The following is a 27,970-nucleotide window of genomic DNA, read 5'->3' as shown; positions in this document are numbered from 1 at the left end:
GTTGTTATTTTCACACCAGATGGCACTTAATATGTATCAAACACTGGAACGATAACAACAAACTTCGATATTTTCTTAAAAGATTTATTTTAGAATTTAACAATTTATCAAATATTTTTAAAAATTTATATGAAAATTCTTCTGTTTTAATTATGTCTTCGGATATAATAAACAAATCCAAAGAGGATTGTACTGAAGATAAACTGGATAATGGAAAATTAAAGATGAGGAAGGAGAAAGTTTACCAAACAAAAGTGAAGCCAATTTTTAATATAAACGAATATTTTAGTGGTTTCTATGCGTTACGCTAATTGAATTTGCCATATTTCAGGTTGTTATTCGCAGACTTCCTCCTACAATGACAGAAGAACAATTTATGGATCAAATTTCTCCAATTCCTGAGAATGATTATTTACAGTTTGTTAAGGCAGATATGAGGTTGGTCAATTAAATGTACATAGGCTAGATCAGGGTTGAATATAATTTTAGCATGAATAGCATCATTCCTATCTTCACTCATGCTGGCAAATAATATGGATTTTGCTTTCCAAACACAAGTCCTGTCATATAGTCATGATGCACCAAGTGCTCATCAGTAATGATTGCATATAAACTTAATTATTTAATATTTTAGATAGGTAAATGTGTAGTTAAGTAACCGTGTGGCGGCACTTCCGAAATCTCGACGATGGGTGTAGTTTATAGTCGGAGAAAAAAAATATGGCTTTTAATGGAGTAATAATTACAAAAAGATTAAAAGTTGTTCCGAGTACTTTGAAGATTAACAACTCGTTCTTGTGAATGAAAAGAATGTTTTGTTTGAACATTCGTAAAACTATTTGTATATAGAAATATTTAATTTATGTATAGCCTACTAAATGTTATATTATTGACAAAAATTCTGAACTACATTTAAATATTTATTAAATCTATCTTTTCTAATAATTTAATTAATTTTATGGGTGGATTGTGAGATCGGTCGGCATTGTGCTTTTTCTAAGATACAAAGAGATATGGGGTTATATATTAATATGTTTGTTAGACTTTTTTTGTTCCTATCAGTATGCTCTACAGCTCTGTTAAAGCCCCAACCTCCTCATTCGGACCTAGAATCTTGCCGCCATCATTGGGATAAATACAAAATCAAATATTGTAATGTGATGTAGAATGTTTAAATTTATGTACCGTACATATAATGTACATCATACTTTTCCGTTAGCAATAGAGTCGTGCCAGTCATGCTTTTTTATTTTTTAAAGAGATTTTTACTTAAAAATTTTTCAAACATTAATAGGCCTAATAGTAGTATTAACACAGATATTTATTATTATACATTTTGTATTATCTGCTAGCTAAATACCCATAATTGATATTAAAATAATATATAATTCTAAGGATAAATGATTGTCTGCTTAGATCTATGCTTCATACTTTAACATTTTTTAAAACTTAATCTTTAATTTAGTCTTTATTTCTATAATTCATATGGCACACAACATAATATTATACTGCTTATTTTTGTTTTACAAATACCTATTTGGGCTTGCCATACCAATACAATATGCTTTACACAGGCAAATCTTTGTACAGCAATTATTAATGTAACAATAAATCCCTTTTTAGTAACAAGAAATATAGTTATCTGTGCAGTTCATATTAGCTTAATGTAATATTTTCTCCTGTTTGAATGATATCCTCTATTGTGATAAATTTCTGTTTAGTGATACATTTTTTTTTACTGTACTTATAAAATAGTATTTTCCTTTCTGGGTCATTCTGTGTAAAGTGATCAAGATCTTTAGCTTGACCCCCTCAGATTTCAATTAAATTTGGCACAAAGGTAGCCCAAGATCTTAAATTAAGCCATGTAAAATATTAGCCCCATATGTTGTATGTTCCTGAGATATAAGTCAAAATGGGAAAGTACCTTAAGGCTGTGATGGCAAACCTATTACACGCGTGTCAGAGGTAACACACAAGCTCATTTTGGATGACACACATCAACAGAGATGAAAAATTGAATAATTCAAATATTTGTCATATTATTCTCTCTTTTTCAACTATAAACTTAAAACTTTTTTCTTGATTATTATTTAAATGAATACGAGCTAAAATATCTTAGTCAGAATCAGATAAAATTTTATAATCATTGGATGCAGATGTATTTTTGCCACGTTGCTGCCACTTCTATTAATTTTAGCAGGTCAGGTCGGCGCCATATCTCCGCCACATTACCGCCATCTGTCCACACCACATCTGCTATATGTCCATGCCAGATATACAGTGCAACAGTGGTCATTGAGCCATTTTGCATGTCACATAAAATACATAGTTGTTGGTTCTACAAACATCTTTAAATTACTTTGTATCAGGAGTCAGTGCAACAAGACTGCAAAAAGTTAATAGGTAAGAAACCTATCAACCTTTTATAAAAAACGTCGTGATTTATATTTATTTATTTTTGCAGTCTTGTAATGGAGAATCAAGAAAATAAAAAAGCAAGATTGAATGATAAAGGAAATGGAAGTAGCAGTAGCCGGCCCTTTCAAGAAATATGGACTGAGCTGTATGGAATTATCGACAGAAACAATAGATTGTTGTGCATACTGTGTAATGAAACGGTAGTAAGCAGAATGTGGAATGTAAAGAGACATTTTGAAACAAAAATCATAGTCAGCTCTTGAAAAGAAGTATCAATGAAAGGAAGGAATACATTTCTAGGCAGCTACACCTCTATAGAAGTCAATTAAATTCCATTACTAAATTTGTAAAATGCTCTACAAATTTAACATCAGCAAGTTGCTGAATTGCTCACTCCATAGCTCAGCATGGAAAAGCCCTCAGTGATGGAGAATTTATTAAAGAAACATTTTAAAGATCTGCACCAGCTCTATTTCACAATATGAAAAATAAAGATGATATTATTAAAAGAAATTTCTGAGTTATCATTAAGTAGAAATACTATCAAAGACCAAATAATGGATCTTAACAAAAACGTACATCATCAATTAAAAAAAGACATAAATAGTTGTAAATATTTTTCGATTTCTCTTGGTGAAACTACTGATGTCATATCAAATGCTTGGTTGGCTATTATTGCTAGATATTCTGATGGTCTCACAATGAGAGAAGAGTTGATAAAGTTAGAATCAGTGCCAATAAGTACATCGGGAAACGAAATATGTAAGGTTGTTATAAAAACATTTAATGACTTAAATATTGATATTTCTAAAATTGTGTCAGTTATGACAGATGGGGCAGCAAATATGGTGGGAAAAAATGTAGGATTTGTGAAATTGTTTATGGAAGCTATTAGACATCCACTTATATCTTTTCATTGCTTTATCCATCAGGAGGTGTTGTGTGGCAAATCGGGATTTTCAGAATTGAATGATTTAATGTCAGTTGTAATAAAAATTGTGAATTTTATAGCTGCTAGACCCCTTCACAAGCGAGAATTTTCTGCACTTTTACAGGAAGTCGATTCATCCTACAGTGGACTACTGATGTTTCATAATGTGAGATGGCTGAGTCAAGGTAAAGTACTTGAGCGATTTGTGGAATGCTTTGAAGAAATTAAAGTATTTATTGAGAATAAGGATCTGGAAGACTTTCCTCAGCTCAATGATCGTAAGTGGGTCAGCAATTTAATGTTTTTTACAGATCTCTCCGTTCATATGAATGAACTTAACTTAAAATTACAAGGTTTTGGCAAAAGTATTGATGTTATGTTTAGATGCATCAAATCTTTTGAAAAAAAACTTAAAATTTTTAGGCGTGATATTGAAACTAAAACTTATAAGTATTTTCCTCGAATAAAAAAGTATTTTGAAAAGGCCAAATAAAATGAGTGTAATGGAGTCCATACTTATGTACCAGAATATAGTAAACTTGTTGATTGAAGAGTTCAGCGAAAGATTCTACCAATTTAAGAGCCTAGAACAGACCATTAATATAATTAAGTATCCAGATGTAGTTGTTTACTGTTCTTTGGAATTAAAAGATTTACAATGGATGCAAATTGACAATTTAGAGATGCAACTTGCAGATTTTCAAGATAGCATTTGGACTTGTGTTTCTTGACTTAAGATCGAAACTTGAAAATCTGGAACGAAATTGTTTGAATAATGAAGAAGAGTGCAACTACGAACAAGAAATTTTGAGTGCATGGAACAGAATACCCGACACTTTTAGTGATGGCTTTGCTAACCATTTTTCATCAACATATTTTTGTGAGACTTTGTTCTCAGCATTAAATAATATTAAAATGAACAAAAGAAACCAGCTAACAATGAAGTTAGTGGTGCTTGCTTAGCCTTGAAGTGCACCAAATATAAACCTTCAATCAAAGAATTACCAGACAAACTTCAGAACCAAAAAAGTCACTAATTTCTATTTTTTCTACAAATTCTAGTTTTTGTACCATTTATTTATCATATTATTTTTTCATATTTATTTATCATAATATTTATCATATTATTTTTTCCTAAGTGTGTATTGTTTTTTGTTTTTGTTTATTTTATACATATTATTTAGTTGATTTTTCTTTGTTAAATTGCATTTAAATATATAAAATAAATATCAAAAACATAAATCTTTTTTTTACTATGGTTGCAAATATCAAAAAATTATGAATATTTTTAGGTGACACGGCACCAGAGTTAGGTTAGGATTTTTCAAAATTTTGACATGCCGAGCTCAAAAGGTTTGCCGTCACTGCCTTAAGGCCACCTCTCTGTGTTCAGTGATTAAACAGCCAATGTTGTCCAACGATTCCTTGACTAAGAGCAATTACAGCGGAAACTTAGTAGGCTAAGACAGTTTAAAGTGGACAATTCAGATATGCTAACAGAAGTGTGTAGCAAAATTTACTCTATTCACAAATCTTCACCAATGTTTGAAAAAAATTCATTCTTGTGAAACAGAAGCCACATTTCAATTGTCTGTAACTTGGAAAGAAAATATTCTTTTACTGCTAAACTTTGGATTTTAAAACTGTATAAGAAGGTAATTATTCATAACAAAATTTCAAGCTTATAGCTGCCATAATTTTAGAAATATGCTCACTGAAAAATGCAAAAAAAATTTTGAGATCCAATATTCAGAGACAAATATCACTATGTGGGGTATATTAATTTTTTTTTATGATGCATTAGAAAGAGCATCTTTCCTTTTATTAAAATGTATGGTTTTATTTTTCTGCCTGACTCTGCTAAGGCAAAAATGTGGCATTAAACATAGTGTTGTCTTGATTGTACAACACAAAAGCCACACTTTGATAAGTAATAACTTTAGAACTATACAAGACTATGGAATGCAAGTTAGCCTATTAGCTCATTAGCTGGTTGTCATTATATAACTAAATTAAAATACCTTAAATGTGCATGTTTGCTGAACTATGCTCACCCAAATATTACGTAACAAGTTTGCAAGGATTTTGATTATTTTCCAAAAACAGTTTGATTTCTTGAGCAGTCTTGTTTTGTTTCATTTTAGGCTAATAGAAACAAAACAAACCCGTAAAGAATAAGCTTTTTTAATGCTTAATCCTATGATAAGGGAATACATGTAGAATTTGCAACTAGAATTTTTGGTTTTATTCAATTAAGGCAATGTGACACATGGGCAATCTGCTGGGGGAATGCCTCCTGGGAGATCTTTTGTGAGAACTGGCTTCTATTTAGGTGTTGCTGATTTGAAGAAAACCCAGAAAACTCCACATGGTCATTCCTTTGGCAAGGCACAAACCCACAACCAACTACCACTGTTCAGTGGTTTTATCCACTCAGCCACTGGTGGGCATGACTAGAATCAATTCAGTAGTTCTTAAAACTATGCCAAGAGGCTACAGAGTACTTGCGTTAGTTTATGGTGGCAAAACCCTATCAATTCTTTGAACTGGTGCCCCATTGCCAAGAGGCCATACCTGATAGCCAGGCAAGTCCACCACAGGTTTTTTTTTTAATGTAGACACACAAACTTGCAAAGCATAACAAAAAAGACTGGTACAAAAGGATATCTGTACCATATGGGATTCCAAGCCTGTGCAAAATCAGAAACTTTTGGTTTTGAAGCAAGTAAAAATGACTAGATTATTTTACCAACATTTGAAAGTACCAATTTTGGGTAGCTGTACTGTCAGCCAGAGGAATTACCTCTAGGAAATGGCATTACAGCTAAAATATGATGCTCAGGAATCTAAAAGATGTCTTTTCACATAGGCCAGTAAAATGACCTACAAGGGCCATGTGGATGAAAAAATTTACAAATACATTTGATTAAAATTTCCAGAGGATTATTTGTGAGAAAGCCTGCAAAAATTGTTTTTACTGTACTTTAGTGAGCTAAGGTAGATGCAATTGTCATTTTATTATATAGTATTTACATATTTTATTTATTGTTTTCATGTTTTAATTTATTATTTAGGGCATTTAATTATGTTATTTTTACCTTAAATTATGTATATTTGCTGTTTAAGTTTGTTGAAATGGATATTGCTTAGGTTCTGGGAATCAGTTAATTCACTTTCCATCTAATGGGAACCATTGCTTTTGGACTTCAAATGGTTCAGAGTTCAAATGGTCTCCTGGAATGAATTAAATTTGAAGTATGAGGGACCACTGTATAAATTTCTATTTCTAATGTTGCTGTCCTGAAGATAACTGAATGGTTAAAAACATTTGAGAATTAAAATAAAATATTAGCTCTAAGAATATAAATATTTTATTTTATATTGAAATTTATCAATTATTTAAAAATATGGTACTTTTCAGTTAACGCGATGTTAGAAGACTATTGCAAAAGACTATCGCGTTTAACAATTTAGCCCATGTGACTGTGCCAGCTTTGAATAGCTCAACTGTTCATGGAGTACTTCATGTTATATAGTTTTAGGGGGGTGTGGGGCTTGCCTTCATCTGGTTGCTGAGATGTGACGATAGCAAGTACCCAGGTGTGTGGGTGCATGCCAAGCATGTAGAATAGGCAGTAGACTGATACATGTTAAAAACTGACCTTCTGAGATGAATATCATACAAAGGGTCAACAATTTTGGGTGGTGTGAAACTCCTCACTCAGAGCTTGAATCTTATCCTTTGTCGTACATATCAGTTGGCATCTGGTTAACCGAAAACTACCAAAAATACTACAGAATTGAAAGAATTAAATGGCAAAAACTAATAATAATTTGTAATTTGTTTATACAGTTAAAAAAAATACATAAATATATTTCATATGATTAAAGTTATAATCAATTTAAGTGTTCTGTAAATAAGTTAAAAATGACAGTTACAATGTTATAATTTATAATTTTTGAGTCACAGTTTTTTTTTCCCAATTAGAAATTTAATCATTGTCATCTGTTTATTTTAAAAAATGGAATTATTTCATAAAGTAATTGCATTGTAATGAAGTTATTAAAAAACATACATTACTCCTATTTGATACTTATTATATGTATTCTTCACATACTAATAAATATTAATTTTTTCTATTAACTGCTGTTTACTTGCATTGACAATGCAAATGAATTATTTTGTGTTATTATTATGCACATTTCTTTTGATAATGACTATAAAAAGCTATCCTGTTAAAGTAAATAATTACTAAACTCAACATGAAAACTTGAGGCTCTGCATAATAAGTTTTAAGTATCATCATGTTAAATTTTTTGCTGTAATTTTGTTACAGCATTTTAGCAAAACTAAGTATTTCTACTTTAAATATTTATATGATGATGATAAATTTTCTAATTCAAAAAACATTTCACTATTTGAATAAGAAAATAAATAAAATAAAAATTAATATTATAACTATAATTTATAGCTTACTTTTGCCATTATATTAAAGTATATAATAAAGTATATTGAATATTTTACAAATATTAATTTTTAGGCTATTTCTTTACTATATAATAAGTTTATATGTAGACTCATTTTAGAGAAATTAGATTTATTCTTTAATATAAAAACTATATAAAATAAAATAAAATGATTGAATTTAATGAAAACAAAATATTAATTTTTTCAGATATATTAAAATAAAATATGAATATTTTATTTTCACTAAAATTAGTTTTTTAGTGTGGAAAATAAATTATATCTACTATAAATTTTAATACTATTTCTTTCAGCCTTGGCCAACATGCTTTTTCACGAGGTTATATCAACTTTTTAAATCCCAATGATATATTTATTTTCAAAGATAAATTTGATGGTTACATGTTTCTTGATAATAAAGGTAATTTTATTTTTTTTTTAAATGATTAATATCAGTTCAATGTTTTAACAACTTTTAGTGTGTCACATAACTTAAAAAGTTTTCAGGCTACATTGAAAAGTTTATTACTTATGTATTTAATTATTATGCATTTTGTCTTGAAGTCTTTATAATGTTATCATTTGAAGCACAAATGATTTAAAATGTAGTTCATCTTTTAATACTCAAAAAATCCTATTTAATGTTTACACATATCTGAGAAAAGTGGTCATTGACAAATGGCCATTCTGTACTTCTTGGCTTGTTACATTCATAACACTAAGAAAAAAGCAGATATTATAATAGACCTAGACAATTTTGATTTGTCTGTAATACTGTCTGCTATTTCAGAAATATTATGCAATGAATAATATCCAACAGTAACAGAAATATTGAATTGATAAAGAATAAAATTCAGTGTAGAACTATTGTTATCTCATTTTGTCATATTTTTATCCCCATTGCCCAAGGAGTACTTTGTTTCTATAAGAATCATTGAATAATCATTTTTGCAGATAAATATTTGTTGAAAATAGATACAGGACTCCCACCCACTTGTCCTACATTTCCTACTTTGTTCTACTTTCTGTTAGCATAAATATATTTTGTATATCAAACAACCTGAAGCCTGATAATATATAGATACAAAGCCAAATGATTCTCTTAAATACTCTGGCTATAAATCTGCTATTTTTAATAATTAATACTAAGTAATTTGCTACTAGAGGTAGACGTTTGGTGTCATCTCTTATCTAAATTAATAATTATAATTTAAATAATTTAGAATCATCTGGAAGAAAAGGAATTCCACCAACTGCAGTTAAATTATTATTTTAGCACACTTTCTCAAAGTTATATTGCATAGTGTATAGATTAACAACCAAGTTATGAAAGTGATAAATTCAAATATGATTATTTTATTAATATTATGAAATTTAAAAGATAATCATGTAAGTAGCAAACTTCTACTGTAATTTTATTGAATTTTATTTTGAACAAGATTTAACACTTTTTGCAGAGTTAACTAATAATAAGAGGAAAAAGAAAATATTAAATTTGAATTATGTGATTAAAAACTGTAGATATCAAAACAATACTCAAAAGATAAAGTCACTTAAAAAATTTTTCTTTATATAGAACAAAAAAATAAGAAAAATAATGTGCACATTTGACACATTGGCTGTCATATGATTTTATGAGGTGTCATGCATTCCTTTTTCTCGTATACAATAATGCATGTTTGTATCATGATACAAGATGAAAAATATTAGATTGAATTGTTTGATTCTGAATTCAGCATATCGAGCGCCAGCAAAGCATAGAATTACCAGGGTCTGTGCACATACCCTGATGCCTGCATCGGGTCTTTCTACTGGTCTCTTCATAATTATCAATTTATGAAAGAAATCATAAAGCAACTAAATGAAAGAATTTAACTGTAATTGAAATTATGTGTAGTTTTTTAATTATTGGCTCATCATCATTGTACATTTGAACTGTTTTACATAACATTGCAGAAGCATAGGCCACTAATAAAAGGTCATCTCAGGAAAGTAAGACTGCTTTGTTTCTGAAGATTAGACACAATGGAACTAGAGAAGATTTAGTTTCTTTTATATTTTTAAGTTGTGAACAAGAATTTAAACTTAGAAAATGTACCAGTCTGATATTTACCAAAATATTTTTAAACTTCTTATGCTCATCATCAAAGGAATTCAAACATAGAAATTTTAAATTTTGTTGATTTCAAACATCCGACATTCTAATTTTTTTTGTAGATGAGTGGAACGTGTACTTCTCTGAGCAAAAAAATTTTTCTGAGCAGATACATAGACAAACTCATTTTTTGCCTTTAAAAATTAAAATAATTAATTATAAAGATTAAAATTCATTTTAAAACATACTTCCATACAAAATATTATTTTTTTGTCAATGATTTAATGTATTTAATCAAAATATACATAGCAATAATCATGTCGCAGACAGAGTGAGAAATCAGTAAACAACAATTCAGATCAGTGTGCATGCTTGCCTGCTTGGCACACAAATTCTCGTGTGCGGCAACAATTTGAGCAGTGTGTGGATGTGCAGCTTAGAGGGAACCTTGCTCTGATCTTCAATGAAACACCACCTTCCAGACTGTTCTCCTTTTCTTAAAAATTATAGTTATATTATAAATCTACTCAACTTTCTATCATTTGATTTTTCTCCTTTCTTACTTCTGGCAATCTTTATAGTTCCCACAATGCTTTTATTTTGTTGATTTCTCCAATAAAGCAGTTTTTGAGGTAACAAAGATAATGGAAATTGATAGAATTTTTAAAAAATGTATTATAAATTTAATTTTTTGAATCACAGTGCAAATAAATAGTCATAATGTCTTTTTATTATTTTTTCAGTTACTGATTATAATGCATGTTTTATAAACAAAATTCACATTTTATATAAAATAGAACTAGAGTTATCAAAGGGCATGCTTGTTTGTTAGACTTGGCAAATCTGGCATTCTTGGGGATTTCTCTTTGTATGGAGAAACCTGGAAATCTCAGATGATTTTATAGTGGAAGCCCTGTTATTGGAATTGTTGTATTCTTCAAGGAAAAGGTTGAGAGACATTGAGTGGATATAAATTATTTGCTTTTGGATTTGATAAGCCACTAAACAAAATCATAAAGTGTCAACAGATTTCAGCATATAATTTTGGGAAGATGAGATGAATGACTAATTGAGAGCTCTTTATAATTTCTATAAAGATGTACATATCATATTCAAAATCTTTACCCATAAAATTTGATTATATAGGCCTATAATGGTTTGAAAATGCAGATGATGTCAAAAGTACTGTCAACATCTGAAAATGTAAATAATGACAAAATTATGCCAAAATGTAACAGTTTTTATATTGCAACTTTTATTACAAATTATTTTTATATACAAAGCTAACGTTCAAGAATTTGGAATCTGAAGTGAAATCATTTCTCAAAGAATTTCAGTTGTTACAACTTGGTATCTTTTATTCATATTTGTTTTGTTTAATGTTGAAGAATGTTATGGCATGATTTATAAAGTCTGAATTGTTTAAATCTATTTATTCTACGACTAAAGCTGAATATAAATTTCTTTTCTTGTAAAATTAGCAAAAAATTTATTTGAGATTTACCGAATGCAAACATTTTTTTTTCAATTGTTATGGCTGACTCTAAGAAAAAAATAGAATATTTTCAGCACATGTATAATTTAACTTTCTTAATTATATAAATTATATTTCAAAAATAAATTTCTTAAATATAATTATTATTTTTCAAGATAGCTTACAATTGGAATCATTAGAAAGACAGAGAATATTCTAAAATACTAGAAGTGTAAATTAACACTTAAATTTGTTAGTATTAATTGCAAAACGTGTAATTAATAATAATGTAAAAAAAAAAATTTATAGTTTTATTTGTAGGATTTTCTCTGTAATGTAAAATACCATAATCAGATTTTAATATATTTATTAAAAAATCTTTAAATTTATTATTCATGAAAAGTTATTTACTTCTAAAAAATAATATAATTTCTCAGGAAATGAATTCCCAGCTGTTGTGGAATTTGCACCATTTCAGAAGATTCCAAAAAGAAAAAATAAAAAGAGAGATGCAAAATGTGGAACAGTTGATCAAGGTAAGTATCAAAAATTTTTGATTGTTTATTTTTCACGTAATTTATAAAGAAAAATATTTTCATTATTGGGCTGCAATTTGGAAAAATTGTAGACCTATAAATTCCCACTGTTGTACATCTGACCGTCTGTCTGTCATATCTTAATCTCAAGAATGGAGTTAGATAGATGAAAGCTGAGACCAAATATGGAAAGATTAGGGGCAGGAGGCCCCGATTAACTATACACAAACTTCTGGTACAAACCAGAAGTCATGTTATTTCAATTCAAAAATTTTCCCCTGGAAGGAGTTACATAGATGATTGGCACTACTCTATTGCTAACGGAAAAGTATGATGTACTGTACTGTACAGGGACAAGTCACTACTAACTTGAGATGGATAGCATATATTTTAAATTAAAAAATTATTAAAAATATGATTAAAAATTGCAGCCCTACATTGTGATGATGTTACAATAAATAATCGCTCATTTAAATATTTAAATTTATTTAACTAAATTTTTTTTATATCAAAAACTTTTCAATTACTTCATTGATTGATCAGAACCAATTATCAATTATATCAGGAATGTTTTTATTGGTTATGTATAAAAGGTTTTATATGATGATTGTTTCTGAATGAGTTATTAAGTCAAATATTTGTGCATAGTCGTGTGATAGCAGGTAAAAATGCTAGTATCATATAATACAGCAACATTTATATTAGGATGTAACACAATTTGTAGATGCTTGTTCTGGAGTATGGTGTATTCATTAGGCTTTAAGTCTGATGAGTACATAATACTCCAGAACTGCCAGTAGTAAAATAATATATGCTAATGATATACAATAGTAATATATAGTTTATTCTCATCTTTTTACTGGTTTAGTTTAGTTTGGATGTTCTTTATCACAAATTTCAGCTTAATTCTGGTTGCATAAGGGCACGGAGCAGAAAATAAAATAAAATTACATAGTCAAAGTTCTGATGGCTACATACTTCATGAACAGTGGGCTGCACTATTGTATATAATAAAATTTGAAAAAAGTTGTTTTTTTTTTTCCTTTAACAAAATAAATCACTCATTTTTTCCAAGAGAACATTATTTTAGAATTATATAGTGTTTAAATTTAAAATTTTAACCATCACTGAATTTTTCAAAACAGTTTTGGTAGAATCAGTGTTCAGAATTTTCAAAAAATACACTTGGTAAAAATAGAGAGAATTTTTGAAATATTTCCAAAATGTGTTTTTCCATCTTTGACAATGGAGATTTTTTAATGGTTTTTAATGCTTTTAATTATTATAATTAAAAGCATTAATACAGCATTTCTATAATGTAAAATTTTAGCATTGGATTTATTGAATGTTATTCAGAATTTAAATTTTTGTCTTAATTTATCAATTAATGTATTTTTATATTCATTAATAAAAACAATTATTTATTAAAAATGTTAAGAATCACTAAGAATTACGTTTTATATTTCTTTTCTATTTTATAATGTAAGGTGGATGGAATCATATGTGATGCATTAAGGATTAATTTTATTTCACTTAATTACTTCTCAAAGTAGTAATAAATATCTCTCTCATATTTGTAGAATATATTAAATTAAAATATCATATTTATTTTAATAAACAGCATTCTGTCTATAACTTTTTTCAGCTTTTAACTGTACTGTTTTATAAGAGGGTACTAATATGCAATACTGTTTACTATTAGAGTACACTATTATTTCTATTCTTTGGGAATTGGTTGTAATTATTATTGGATCTATCTATTAATAGAATAAATTTTTAAACTACATTTGACATGTTTGAAGTTTATGAGCATCTTCCCCTACATATTACAATTGTTTTTTTTACTGTACACAGTGTTACATCATTCCAAAACTCAAAGCATATGTCTGATATGCTTTTTATATGAAGACATTTCAAGTTGATTTTATTCAACCAAAGTGTGAAGTAAAAACTTTAAAATGTGCTCATAAACAAAGAAATTTAAATTAGCAATAATATGCTAAATTTCACAACTGTTATAATTAAATCACATAACATATTCAGTAATGACAGCTGTTGAAAATATACAACCAATGTGTCTTTTACTTATTAACCATGGCATCAGGAAGTGTGTATAGGCAACAAAGTCTAAGAGGAAGGTTGTAATATGGACAATTGAGATGAAACAGGAGGTTCTGGTGAAGCATAAAAGTAGTACACATATGGTAGATCTGATGGCTATGTTTAAGATGCAGAAGTTGATGGTGTGTGACCAGTTAATGCAATTTTTATTATATTATATTGCATTTATGTATTTTATTTATTGTTTTAGTGTTTTAATTTATTATCAGGGCATTTAATTGTGCTATTTTTATCTTAAATTCTGAGTATTTGCTGTTTTAAGTTTATTGAAATAGGTATTGTTTAGGGTCTGGGAATGGATTAATTCGCTTTCCAATATTTCTAATAGAAAAAATTGATTCAGACATTGAACGATTTGGAGTTCGAACATCCTCCTGGAATGAATTAAATTTTAAGTACAGGGCACCACCATATATGCTGTATGTTGTAAATGATTTTTAAAAAGATAAAATAAAATTTAAATATTAGTAAAAATGCACAAATGACGACAAAAAACTAATGACAATGTTTTTCTGACTTAAACACTACATTTAGGGATTCATGTCAACTCTTCTTTCCTTTTATTGGAAGTGCGAGCTAATCTCACGGCTGAAAATTGATTTATTTAATAACTATTTATAATAATAAACAGGTTTTGCTTAAATTATTTATAAACTCTTTAATGATAAAATAAATTTGAGATTAAATTTTGAAAATTTCAGATCCTGATTACATAAAATTTCTTGAGACTGTACAGAATCCAGAACAAGTTATACTTCCATCTGCAGAAAATTATCTTGAAATGATAGAATCACGAGAAAGAGAATTAAAAGGTAACAGCTTGTCATTATATATTATTAATATTTAATTATTAGAAGTTTATTATTTCATTTAATTAATGGTATTTTTAAAAATATTTTATATTTGAATAGCAAACAATGGTATACCTAAAATTACAACTCCACTTATTGAATATCTAAAACAAAGAAAGCTGGAACAACAGGTTGAAATATGTTTATCTACATTTATATACTTTAAATTTAATCATTTCATACATAATCAATGTAAAAATTCTGATAATTAATAGAAAATAAGAGAAGAAAAAAGAGAAGAACGTAAAAGAAGAGAAATGGAAAAGAGAAGATTAAGAGAAGAAGAAAGAAGAAGAAGAAAAGCAGAAAAAGACAAAGAAAAAGACAAATGCAAGGAGAAAAAAGAGGGCTGTTTAGAAAAAGAAACTTTTAAAGAACCTGAAAAATCTTCAAAAGTAGATGAAACAAAAGATTCTGAAACTGTAATTGTAAAGGTGGTGATTTAATTTTTGTTAATATTTAAATTAGTTGAAGCAATTTTGATTCATTTGAGGTACAGATTTTATTTCCTGAAATTATATAATTGCTTAAAAAATTTTTAAATTTCAATAAAGAAATTTAAATAGTTTGATGTGAATGATTAAAGTTTATTAGCTTTATTATCATCTATTCTGTATGGATGTAACAGTAGCAAATATAGATTCCACAATCTCTTTTGAAGAATCAGATTAGATTAAAAAATATAAAATTATTTAATGGATTTCATTATTATTTAATTTTATTTCATAATGGGTTTATTTTTAACCTATTTCTAACATTAAAAAAATGTTTTCTTAAATTATCTGTAAATTCTTTAATAATAAAACGAATATTTTCATAACAATATAATTAATTATTGTGTAAAACAATAATTTCACTTTTCCAATCAGTTTTTAAATTTAAATTTCATGTATTTATTGAAGCAGGTTTTAAGAAATCCAGAACGAGAAAGAGAGAGAGATAAAGATATACAAGGATACGGACATCTTTCACAAAAGCATAAAGATACTTCTACATCTTCAATTATGACAAAACCTTCCAGAGACAGAGAGCGAGGAAGGAAAGAATGGGAAAGACAACGAGAAAGAGAGCGAGAAAGACAGAGACTTAGAGAAAGAGAAAGGCCACGTACTTCAAGTATTCGTGACAAATTGAGAAAAGATAAGGATGATTACAGGTTTGTTCAATTAACTTAATAATTGGATTGAATTTAATTTGCAGTAATTAATAATTTGAACAAAAATTTCAAATGTGTGTGCATGTGATTATATTTCAGCCTTCATCCAAAAAATGCTGTTATCTCTTCCTTGAGCTAGTGCTTATTAATTACCATCCTTGTCTAGTTTAATCTCTGCTGAGTTAAAGAACATTCTCATAGTAGTATTGGATATTCTATCATTTTTTTAACACTAGTATCCTACATTCTCTATATTTGGTTTCTATGATGAGTGTTAAGCCATTACTAAAATTTGCTAAGCATTAAGTTCATTTTATAGGTAGTATTTCTTTAAAATTATCTTCGTTACTTTGGGCGTTTGGGTACAAAATACACATCTGGACTTAACCATTCTTATGAAGGTTCATTTCTAATGATAGGGACCAGATATCTATGGTATAGAATCTGGTGTTTATTAAGTTTCCCTTTCCCTACATAATTAGGCTACAGTTTCACCTCTTATATAGGTGTGACATCTAGAATGCTTGCTATATGTGTATCAGAACATAAAGAAACTGCAAGTTTTGCTTACAGTTTCTTTTTTATGCTCTGATATACATGTAATATCTTGCAAGCAAAACTTACAATGGAATTGGCTAAATCTGTATTATTATAATGCATTTGATCTTGATTGGGTGAATATTTGGTTATTGCATACTTATTCTGACCTTACTTTAATTTACATATGGGAAATAATGCATATTATAACTTCTAGTCTATGCAACTAACCTACTCTAAATGTACCAGAGTATTGGGTTTCTCTGGTTAAAATATTAAAGTAAACATTCCCTTCTCTTCAGATATATTTTTTTTTAATTTACTTTTTTTATTGTGGACATTATCTCCTCCATCTTTTTCAACCTAACTGTAAATGTTTAATTTTGAATCTGTATTCTGTTTCATTGCTTGATGACAATAAGTTGTTTTATCAAAAGTGCTTACACTTATTTTATACGTTTTGTGTTTTATTATTTACTGTTGTTTATGAACTTTGTCAACAAGACTCTTGTACAATGCCAGAGCGCCCCCTATGCTTTGGCACCATGGGACCGGAGGGTTGACATCACGTCGGCGAAGACTGCAATGATTAATTCCTCAGGACTGACACCACTTTTAAACATTACAGTTTAACAGAAACATAGAATAAAATGAAATCCAGGGATTGAAAAAATTAAGGGAATTTCTTAATTACTGTAATTTATTTACAGTTTCTTTCATCCCCAGGACCGGATCATCACACAAACAAATGAGACAAATGTCTAGGGCCCGGTCAAACTGTCTATTTTGAAAAGATTTGTAAATAAGATAGTTTACTTTTCTGAATTTTCAAATAAAGTTTATTCATATTTATATACTTACTTTTTTTTTAAACTATCTTGGCTTTTATTTAAATTATCTTTTTCATTATTTAATTTACCTCTCATGGGTAAAATATTATATCATTTAAATATTAACCAAAAAGGTTAAATTAAATAATTAATATTTTAAGGTAATATTGTTATTGTATAACAACTTTTGTTAGACATTTAATAAAATAAATTTCAATTTTTTAAAATTTATTGTTGTATATTAAATATCTTTTATTAATAAAAATTTAAGAGTTGTTTTAGTTTTTCACATTATTTAGTTTTGTTTTATTTATTGTTTTATATTTTTTGTATGTTCTATTTCTTGTGGGAGAGCGATGGAGCCTGATAAGAAGAAAATGTCTAGAGCCCCAAAGTGGATTAATCCGGCACTGTTCACCCCTTTACTGAGATGAAGGGGGTGGTTAAGAGTATACAAGCATCAGAGATAGAAATAATAAAAATTTATTTATTAGTAAACTTTGCCTCAGACATCCTGCTGTCTACCTTTGGTTGATAATTTTTTTTGGATGAGGAAATTCTGTTTAAAAAATAGTTTTACATTATTGTATCATAAGTAACTAGTTATTGGTTGAGTAGAGTAGTAGTCTTTTCAAAGAGAATCAAAGGACGTTCATCATTTGGGTCAAAAAATCAGTTCTGGAGAAAACTGGTACAGTACATGGGGTTGGTTTTCTGAAAGTGGTAATCTTTGGAAGTTTGACTATATAAATTAAGAATTATTGAATTGCTATTTTATTTAATTAGTTATAGTACTTTATTAAAACAAAGATTCAGAGAAGTGCACAGGGAGATAACATTGTTGAAAGATGATATTCATACTATGATAGTATTGAAACCTTTGTATGAAATTGAATTTATTTTTGTTCTTAATTTTTATCTAAATGTATTAGTAATTCATTTTAACTTATTATAAAACTGTAATTAGAATGGTCCAGACCAACCAATTCTGCAGAAAGTTTTATTTTTGCATTTTGGGCATTAATGGCATAAACCTCAGATATAGTTAAACTTGAATAAACGTACCGGATAGGCATTATTTATAGTTATATATAACTAGCAGACGAGCCCGGCGTTGCTCGGACAAAAAGTAAAGATAGCAAAGATTAAAATTATTAGATTATAGTCGATCTTACCCATTTTCACCAAGCGCAAGAATTAGGTCTCCCCTCTTCTGAGACTAATTAGAAAATTTTTAGATATCTGCTTACCACACTGGGATAACAATAATTAAGACTCACTGCAACCACTAACCGGTGCATAGTATCACTAAGTGATGAATAATAAACGTTTTTGTAACTCTTTCTGGGTTCTTCTTTAAGTTTATTAAAATTCGAAAAATAAGCTGGATCTTCCAGAATCATTCATAAATATAAATTTGAACATAAAATCGAATATTAAGATGAAGAGTTTGAATAAAGCAAACTTATGCACATGCACTCCCCGTGTCAACTTTATATACAATGGAACACTAAATATCATTGAGAATTTTTAGAAGGGTCTAAAAATATGTTTGATTTCCCACATAAATACAAAAAAGGCATCTAAAAAAGAATAGAACAGTAAGCCTTAATCCTGTTCCTTTCCGTCTGTGCACTGGTGCGTTTCGAACTTCTCCTGTCCAAAGTTTGTACGTAGATGCTTATGAACCTCCACTATCTCTCAGGAGAGAGCAGTTGTCTTTGTTCTATTATATTAAACAGAAATCTCTGGCTAAACCTTCAGTTTATTGTAGAGTATCAGATACTCAGCTGAAAAGATTATTTACAGCTCGCCCAAGTTGTGTCCCTACATTTGACATTAGAATGGAGAATGTAAGCAGCACGATTGATTTGGACACAAGCAACATTTCACAGGCCGAGGTCGATAATATATCACCTTGGTCAACTCCTGTGATTAATGTTGACTTTAGCTTAAAGCAGTTTCCTAAAGAATCCACCCCGGACTACATCTATAGGCAGCACTTTGCAGAAATTCAACACCACGACAGGAATTTAATTCCTATTTATACTGATGGATCGAAATCGGTTGATTACGTTGGCTCAGCCTTCGTCTGCCAGGATGAGATCATGGCAGAACAAATTGCATTGAATTCTTCCATCTTTACTGCAGAGTTGCAGGCTATTTATCTAGCCCTAAAATATGTAATTAGGAAAGGTCATCGTTGCTGCGTGATTTACACTGACTCAGTTAGTGCACTCCAGGCTTTGATCTCGTATGAACCTAGTTCTCACTCCATAGTGATTAAAATTCGTAAGCTGATTTGCCATCTTTTTGCGAGGAATTTCTTTATAAAATTTTGTTGGGTCCCAGGCCATGTTGGTATAAGAGGAAATGAAGAAGCTGACACAGCTGCAAAGTCAGCAAGTCCTTCTCAGCATACAATGTTTATTGAAGGAGGTGACTTGAAGCTAGTCGTTAAAAAACGACTAGCAGAGAGATGGCAAAATGTGTGGAACGAACAAGTCCACAATAAACTTTACGAGATCAAACCTATAATAGAAAATTGGACACACAACAAACAGTATGACAGGAGATCCGAGGTCATTCTTACTCGTTTGAGAATTGGACACACTCGACTGACTCATCAACACCTTCTGACGGGTGATGACCAGCCTGTGTGTCAGTATTGCAATTGTACTGTAAGCGTTAAGCACATACTGAGCAATTGCACTGCCTCTGAAAGGATTCGTAGGCAGCATTTTGGAAATGCAAGTTTTAAAGAGATTTTGGGCCAGAGGCCAAATGTTGATAAATTACTGAACTTTCTAAAAGTTACAAATATTTATAAACAGATTTAGTTGTTTGTTTGTTTATTTTATATTTACACCTTGTTACTATATACATTTTAATTGTTATTTATTTTTGTTATCGGTTCTATGTTTTTTGTTTTTTTCTGTTGTTTTATTTTGTTCTATTTTATTCTATTTATTATTGTTATTTATTTATGTATTTATTTATACCATGTGTTGTGGCGCAGCTTGGCCTGTGTTGCCTTTGTGCCAAAAAACTATTACCAACCAACCAACCCTGCGGGGGGAATTTTGAAAACTCCCTTCTTAGTGTACATTCTTGTGATGTACCCTAACTGTGTACCAAATTTCAACTTTCAACCCCTAACCATTTGGGCTCTGCACTTATTATTATCATTATCATTATCAATCCATCTCGATTATATTATAAGATTATTGGTCTGTGATGAAATAAAGGTTGAAAAACACTGATGTAGAGTATGCTTATTGTCTGTTAGAGAATTACATTTAATAATAATTGCTGTACTGATAAATGAGACCAACTGTTGAGACTCAAAAATAATTCAAGTTATTTTCAGTTCCCTACAGTTGGTTCCCTTTTAACATTTTGGCCATTATAAGTTGGGGATTGACTGTAGTTATTTGTAATTTGTTTGATAAACAACAGTAATCATTTCAAGTTTAAATTAAGTTTAAAATTTTGTAATATAGTATATAAAAATGAGGCTTATTACTTACATTTAATGAAAATTAATATTAAAATAAGTTGCATTTAATATATCAAGTTGCTATTTCAGAATGTTTACAAGAAAAAATTTAAGTCCTAATAGATTTATTGAAATTAAATTAATTGAACTTCAATTAAGATATATCAGTGATTGATTATTAACTGAATACTTAACACAAGGAACAAGCACATTTAGACTAAATTGCCACTCACAGTTACATCCATTATGTGAGTCGGCCCTCAATCGGACACTCAGCACGGGCAAGAAATGCGGAACTCATATTAAGTAATAATAAATTACTGGAGCTTGTCGTGAGATCTGAATTTGAATAGGATTCAAATTCAGATCCCACGACAACAGCCAGATGCTATGTGATAGCAAGACATCATAACTATTAGTGCATTGTAAATTTTAAATATTCTGATCACTAAGACATTGTGTTCTATTTGCCAATAAAAATTTACATTTACTTCATTATCATTTGAATTAATTATTATCACTATCTAATTATATGAACACTGTAATTTATAACTGAAATGCATCATCATTTTATATTTTAAAACAAAGCTTCTGAATTAATACGAAATTTGGTGAAAAAATTTTTTATATAATGTGACAACAATGTTGATGATGTATTAGTGAAGTTAAAATGCTAAATGAAATTTTTTATAAAAATTTAATTTTCTCATTTAAATTGTTTAGATAGGCTAATTTTATTAGAAATAATCTTTCTTTTTTTTCATATTTATTTTAGAAGTTGCACCAGTGAATCTGGACACAAGTCAGAAAATATACAAGAAAAAAACAATTTAAGTCATATTGGTTTGTCAGATCACGGAAAATTTAGTAATAGAGACAGAATGGAAAGAATGAGTGAAAGACGATCTAGTTTTGACGAAGATAGATATAATGTATCTGAAAGTAATGAAAAGAAAAAGAGTTATACAAACTCTAGAGATTTCGATGTAGGTACTGTCGGCGATGATGATTTTAATGATAGCAAAGACACAAGAAGATCCACAGATGATTCAAAGGATCCACGAGTAGAGAGACGTATCAGAAATAAGGTAATATAATTTTTATTTTCGATATTTAATGAAGTCGGTCAAAATTTAATTAGATCAATTGACAAAATACTTTTTAATGTGAATTTGCAGGATCGTCCGTCTCTCGAAATCTACCGTCCCGGGATGAGACGTTTGAATACCCAGAGGAATACGTCACAGAAGGAAGTATCAACATCTGCAAGTAATTCTTCCACTCCCAGCCCCAGTCCAACTCCGAGTAGTCAGAGTATTATATCGTCTACAAAAAAAGTCAGCAGCGAATGGAGCAGAACCCGTTCACAGCCATCAGAGAATAAAGTAACTGCATCTGGAATACAAGATATAAATAAAAAGAAAGAAAAGGGAAAAGAAGTTAATTCAAATGTGGCAGAACTGGATAAGACTGACGAAGAAACATGAATTTCTGCAAAAGTGAATTTTGGAATTTTAAATTATATATCTTGTTTAACATGCTGTAAATATTTGGGATATTGTATTACTGCCCGTGTCGAACAGATAGCTCCCGAAAAACTTTTGATGCCAAATTTCAATTCTTATCGGATACCCAAAAACAGGTATTTCATGCTGAATGTGAAATTACAAAACCATTGATTTTCTAAATGTTTTTTTTTAAATAAATGAATGAAAATAAGTTATTTTATTGAATTGCAAAATAAATATCAAATTCAGAATATTTTAAAACATTAAATTTATTACTGTACTTGACATATTTTTTTAATTAGGTGATTTTGATTCTGAATGTGTCAAAAAAGAGACTAATTTACAACACAAACTGTAAATAGCTTATAAATTAAGGAGCAATTATTTATTGTGACATGGTCACAATGCCGGAATGCGATTTGTAATCATATTTTTAAAACATTTAATTTAAAATATATGTTCTCCACTTCAAATTAGTAGTGGCTAGCCCTTGTACATCATAGTTTTCCTTTAACAATAGAGTCGTGCCAGTCATCTATTAACTGCTTTTGGGGGAAAGTTTTGAATCGAAGAAAAAAAACGTGACTTGCGGTTTGCATCAGAAATTCGGGCCTCCTGTCCCCAAAGTTTCCACATCTGGTCTCGAATTTCATCTAACTCTGTTCTCGAAATTAAGACAAGTGCAATTTATAGGTCTACAATTTTTTTTCAAATTGCAGCCCCGTCGGATCACGGGTCGACGCCAACTAACGGATAGGAAAATTCAAAATGTCAATGGGAAAAATCCAGCTCTGCTGACTCTGACGTGACAAAATATGGAAATAAATGTGGCATTCCTCGAAAGCAAAATTGTCGCGTTGTAAGTAGTGAAGACATAAAGAAAAATTCTCAGCCGTCAGAAAAGAAAATATCACGGCGTGAGATACAAGCGAAAGATTCAAAGTTGGATCAAGTCGAACGCAAGTGTCAAATTGATTAACCCATCAAATTAATAATTTAGGGGAGAGATCCTTTAAAAAGCGAGAAATTCAAGGAGAAAGAACGGTGACTTCTTCCCGGCTCCATCTGTTTATCCTCTGTGCCGTTTCCCCGTTGTCTCGGACTTCATTTTATTTTATCATCGTATTATAAAGGTTTTTCGGTATTTTTAATGTTAACTTTATGCAGTTTGATGTTACATTAATACGCAATACGTACAACCCCGACGGCTACCGACGAATCTCTCCGAAAAGCCAAATAATAATAGGCGAAATCTTAATAATTTGATGGCCGAAAAATATATGTATTAACTTATTCAAACGAATTTCGGGCAATTTTCGGAGATACTCAAGCCTCGAATTTAAAAAGATCGTCTTTTACCTCTCCACGGTAGACATTCTGCACCACGTAAATGCATTTATTTATCAAATTGCAAACACAAGAAAATAATTGAAGCAAAATTTTAAAAAGAAAAAATATATAAATTAATTAAAAAAAACCGATTTTTTTTTTAATTCGAATTTTTACGTAATTCGAACATTGTTGACGCGTCTTTTAACGTTTGTTCGAAATTCGTCACGCATGACGATTCGCAGTTCGATTGTGTTTCTGCTTGGAGTCTGATGTGTTTTTGTTGCGCTCTTCGATTGTGTGTTTTTTTGCGGTTTGTGGACTTTTGCAGAGAAGATTAAAGGTTTTTCAGGTAAGTCTTAGTCCATACTGACCCTAAACGTAAGAATTTATTTAATATTACTTGGAGAATCGGTCCCAGAAGACATCTCGGCACATCGTTCGACGGTCGGCCGTTTGCCCTTCGGATTCGAATCTCAGATTTAAAAAGGCAGCTGCAGTGAGCATTTTGCTTTTCTCAGAAGAATTTAAGAATTAATTTAAGCTTTTGCATAAACCGAACTAATTGCAAATTTTCTTTTTCACAGAATGAAGACGTTGGTGCGGTTTTGGAGGCGGTTCCGGCGCCACCGCCGTTGGAGGAGGGGGGGCTCGACCAGCGAGAGGCAGCGGATGAAGACCTTCCCCAAGTGCGCGTGGCATGGCATCCTCCTGGAGTCGGGATCATGCGACGCTACACTCCGGTTCCAGTACACTTGGCCAAGGTCTTCGGGGGTCATCCGGCCACAGACCTTGCTGTGGAGGATGTAGAAAGTGACATCTCGTCCGAATTGACATTTTCTGGTTGGTCGCGACGGAGACGCCACTGCCTTGCGGAAGTCGGAACAGAGAGGAATCGGAGGAGAGAGCCGCCGAAGTTGAGGGACTGTGCTGTCTGTGGTTTTGTGGCTGCAGACGGCTGCGGTTCCCTTGGCCTAGGCGGTGATCTTCTTCGATTTTTTCTTCTTCACTCGGATGCGACATTTTTACCGGATTGACACTTTTCACTCGAACTCGACACCTTTTTCCGGACGTGACCTCTCTTACCCGGTCGTGACCCATGGACTTGTCTCCCGAACGTGACACACGGTTGTCAAATCCGTTGTCGTCGAGACAACGGATTTGACTCCCGATTGTGACTACCCGGACGTGACACGTTTACTCACCGGACGCGACATTCGGCTGACCTTTCTTCCCAAACAGGTGTTATGAGGATTGAGCTTCTGGTTACGGTAGGTTAGGCTAGGTCAGGTCCTTCGCTCTTCTCATAACACTGTTCGGGAAGAAAGGCTGTCTGATAAAGGTAATAATGTTGACCTTAGGTAATAGTGAGAAAACGAGAAGTTCATTCATTTGTCTTTGTGTTTTGTAGGAACATTTGGGAGGGATAAGAATCTCCCCCAACTTTACCACGAAGAGGCCCAAGTGGCCATTTAAGGTCGATTTACACACAACAGTGACGTGCCGGCACCGTGACCGTTTGGTAACCTTGAAGTCGAGCACGGCACAGTGATGAGTATTCACACACAACAGTGACCTAACCGTGCAGTATTTGTTTCGTTCTCTCTGGTGAGTAGTCGTGCAGTTTTCTGAGGAAGAATTGGCTATCATAGCTATATGTTTGGACGATGAAAAAGAAATCCAATCAAGAAAGTGCTGCAAGTGGGTACATCAAGCATGGACAAAAAGGTCAATAGAAGGGGAATTTCATACACTTTATAAAGAATTAATAGATGATGAAACTAAATTTTTTGAATATATTAATTAAATAATAATTAAAATAAAGAAATAAAGTAAAATACCTGTATTTGATTATAATTAATTATTGATTATTTTGATTTCCTTAGAAAACGAAATTTACCGTCAGTGAAAATATCGTTCCCGAGAAATGTAACGAACGAGTCTGGACAGGGCGATTTAAAACTAGGTCAACGATTTCCCACAGGCAAAAATTTATTGTACTGTGCCGGCACATCACTGTTGTGTGTAAATCGACCCTTATCGTACAAGTGAATATTTTTCGAAATCTCCGATGGTAAGAACTCTTTCGTTTCATTTTTTAACACATCTTATTCTCGTATCGTAATTTCCTTTTTTTCGGTTTATAGACATGCCGAAGATATTCTTCGATCACACACGTACACACACGGACACGACATCACTGTACACGAAGATATACACCGTTTAACCTTTACTCGAATTCTCGCACTCATGCACTTACACGTCAAGCGCCTCGTTCTCTGTAATTCGACACAATGAAACAACCCGAATACTCGCTTCCCACAAATCCAACCCCTGGGTCCTCGTCCCGGGAAGTGGAAATGCCAATTTTAAAGATTAAAACACTTTAAATTGGTGGCCGAAGGGGCTCTGGTAATCACAACTTGCGTGGATTAAATGGGATTTCACACATTCGCATCAATAATCGTTTTGTGATAAATTTTTCTGTTAAATCTCTGGAAATTTAGTATGGCAATAAATTTTCTGCGCTCGTATTTCAGTATTGCTAACTCTTAGCTAAGATCTTCGTGCTCATCGTATACTTCATCATAGTTGCAATATGGCAGCTGGCGATTTTTTGTTTTGTTTATGAAAAAACGCCGTTTTAATCTTACACAATCTTGGTATCTGAAGATCCACAATTTGGGCTGCCGGACTGTCTTGACACATCAGGTACAGATCGCCCTGGTTTCTTCTTCAATAGCCCAAATTCGATTTCAGAGAAGTAGGCTGAAGTCCTAACCGCTCAAACACCTTCTTATACTAGGTGTTGAAAGTATAACAAGTAGCGACACTTCCATATAAACGGTTTCTTATTGTACACTAGACACTTGCATATAAATCGGTTTGTTGGTCTGCAATGTACCATATCTCTTACATAATACATTATTTCGGTGAGAAATTGGTATTCGATGTAGGTCTACACTATTTTGTTCACGACGCGTTTTTAGGAACTTAAGTATGACTGTTGGTATAACAATAAAATCTTATTCATTTTGTATTTGTTTTACTTTTTAAAAAGCATGTTTTCCTAAATTGTGGCCCATCGTAATATTACACGTGATCAAAGTGGCCCGTGAAACAATTTGGGTTGGCCAGGCCTGTCCTGAAGCATACTATTTTGTACACAGTGTAAGTTTATTTTATGTTAAAATAAACGGTTTTTGTTAGATACTTGTCGTCTTTGTCTCCTCCGCCACCACTCGCGTACGAATGGACCCTACACCATCACTGACAAGCAATTAATTGATTACCCCTGGAAGTCGGCTTCTTACAAAAACACAGCTTCCCTATCATCAAATGTCACGGCACACCACTGGTATGACATATATCGAGGACGTTCTGTATTAAATAACAACAAATGAAATTTGAACCAATAATCTAGTGTCTTATATAGGAGGGACGGTAGTGACTCCCACAGCAAGTGAAATGACCCTTGACCATCTCCGAAAATTGCCCGAAATGCGTTTGAATAAGTTGGTAAATATCTTTTTCCTCCATCAAATTCTTAGAATTTCGATTTATTTCGGCCGATATTATTTCGCGAGACCCGTCTGTCGCCGTCAGGGTTGCACGTTTCGCATATTAATGAAACATCAAACTGGATAAAGTTAATATTTAAAAAACGGAAAAACCTTTATAATATGGCCGAACGAAAATGAAGTTCAAGACAACAGGAAAACCGACAGAGAATAAACAGGTTGAGTTAGGGAGGAACGACTATTCTTTCTCCTTGAATTTCTGACTTTTTAAAGGATCGCCCCTAAATTATTAATTTGATCATTTAATGAAAGTTCGACTTGATCGAACTTTGAATCTTTCGCTCGTATCTCACGCCGTGATATTTTCTTTTCTGACGGCTGAGAATTTTTCTTTGTCTTCACACAAAATTGTCGTGTTGTAACACGACAATTTTGCTTTCGAGAAATGCCACATTTATTTCCATATTTTGTCACGTCAGAGTCAGAGCTGGATTTTTCCCATTGACATCCTGAACTTTCCTATCCGTTAGTTGGCGTCGACCCGTGACCCGACGGGGCTGCAATCTGAAAAAAATTGTAGACCTATAAATTGCACTGTCTTAATCTCGAGAACAGAGTTAGATGAAATCCGAGACCAGATGTGGAAACTTTAGGGACAGGAGGCACCAATTTCTGATACAAACCGCAAGTCACGTT

The 27,970-nt window shown here is 31.1% G+C and overlaps 1 protein-coding gene and 1 long non-coding RNA gene across 5 annotated transcripts in view; both read left to right on the top strand.

The window, feature by feature from the left end:
• The window catches only part of LOC136983275 (uncharacterized), a 168,946-nt gene extending 142,879 nt beyond the window's left edge, over window positions 1–26,067 (top strand). Inside the window, exon 2 of the long non-coding RNA XR_010882007.1 lies at window positions 25,901–26,067. This is a non-coding gene — a long non-coding RNA (uncharacterized lncRNA). The remainder of the gene's footprint in view (window positions 1–25,900) is intronic.
• On the top strand, window positions 32–22,639 carry Upf3 (UPF3 regulator of nonsense mediated mRNA decay). Of its 4 annotated transcripts, none has more exons than XM_067279980.1 (10): window positions 32–254; window positions 332–438; window positions 8,132–8,238; window positions 11,824–11,922; window positions 14,745–14,855; window positions 14,955–15,025; window positions 15,110–15,316; window positions 15,800–16,050; window positions 21,692–22,004; window positions 22,095–22,639. In XM_067279980.1, exons 1-10 carry the CDS (start codon window positions 153–155, stop codon window positions 22,401–22,403), a joined length of 1,677 nt encoding a protein of 558 aa, XP_067136081.1. In that variant the 5' UTR covers window positions 32–152; the 3' UTR covers window positions 22,404–22,639. The 4 variants fall into 4 exon arrangements, with proteins under 4 accessions (XP_067136081.1, XP_067136080.1, XP_067136079.1 ...); XM_067279979.1 differs by having other exon boundaries at window positions 15,797–16,050; XM_067279978.1 differs by having other exon boundaries at window positions 15,110–15,328.
• Window positions 26,068–27,970: the final 1,903 nt, after the last annotated feature.

Source organism: Centruroides vittatus, unplaced genomic scaffold (assembly GCF_030686945.1).
Source record: "Centruroides vittatus isolate TY-2023 unplaced genomic scaffold, ASM3068694v2 contig_879, whole genome shotgun sequence".
In the NCBI taxonomy this organism is placed as follows: domain Eukaryota; kingdom Metazoa; phylum Arthropoda; class Arachnida; order Scorpiones; family Buthidae; genus Centruroides; species Centruroides vittatus.
This window is presented reverse-complemented; position numbering and strand designations above follow the sequence as displayed.

Bases quoted from the DNA above. Each gene is read 5' to 3' on its own strand.
- Upf3 (XM_067279977.1), top strand. From the start codon at position 153: ATGTCTTCGGATATAATAAACAAATCCAAAGAGGATTGTACTGAAGAT. The intron at 8,239-11,823 runs GTAATTTTATTT...ATAATTTCTCAG, and splicing joins CATGTTTCTTGATAATAAAG to GAAATGAATTCCCAGCTGTT. The intron at 15,026-15,109 runs GTTGAAATATGT...GATAATTAATAG, and splicing joins AAAGAAAGCTGGAACAACAG to AAAATAAGAGAAGAAAAAAG.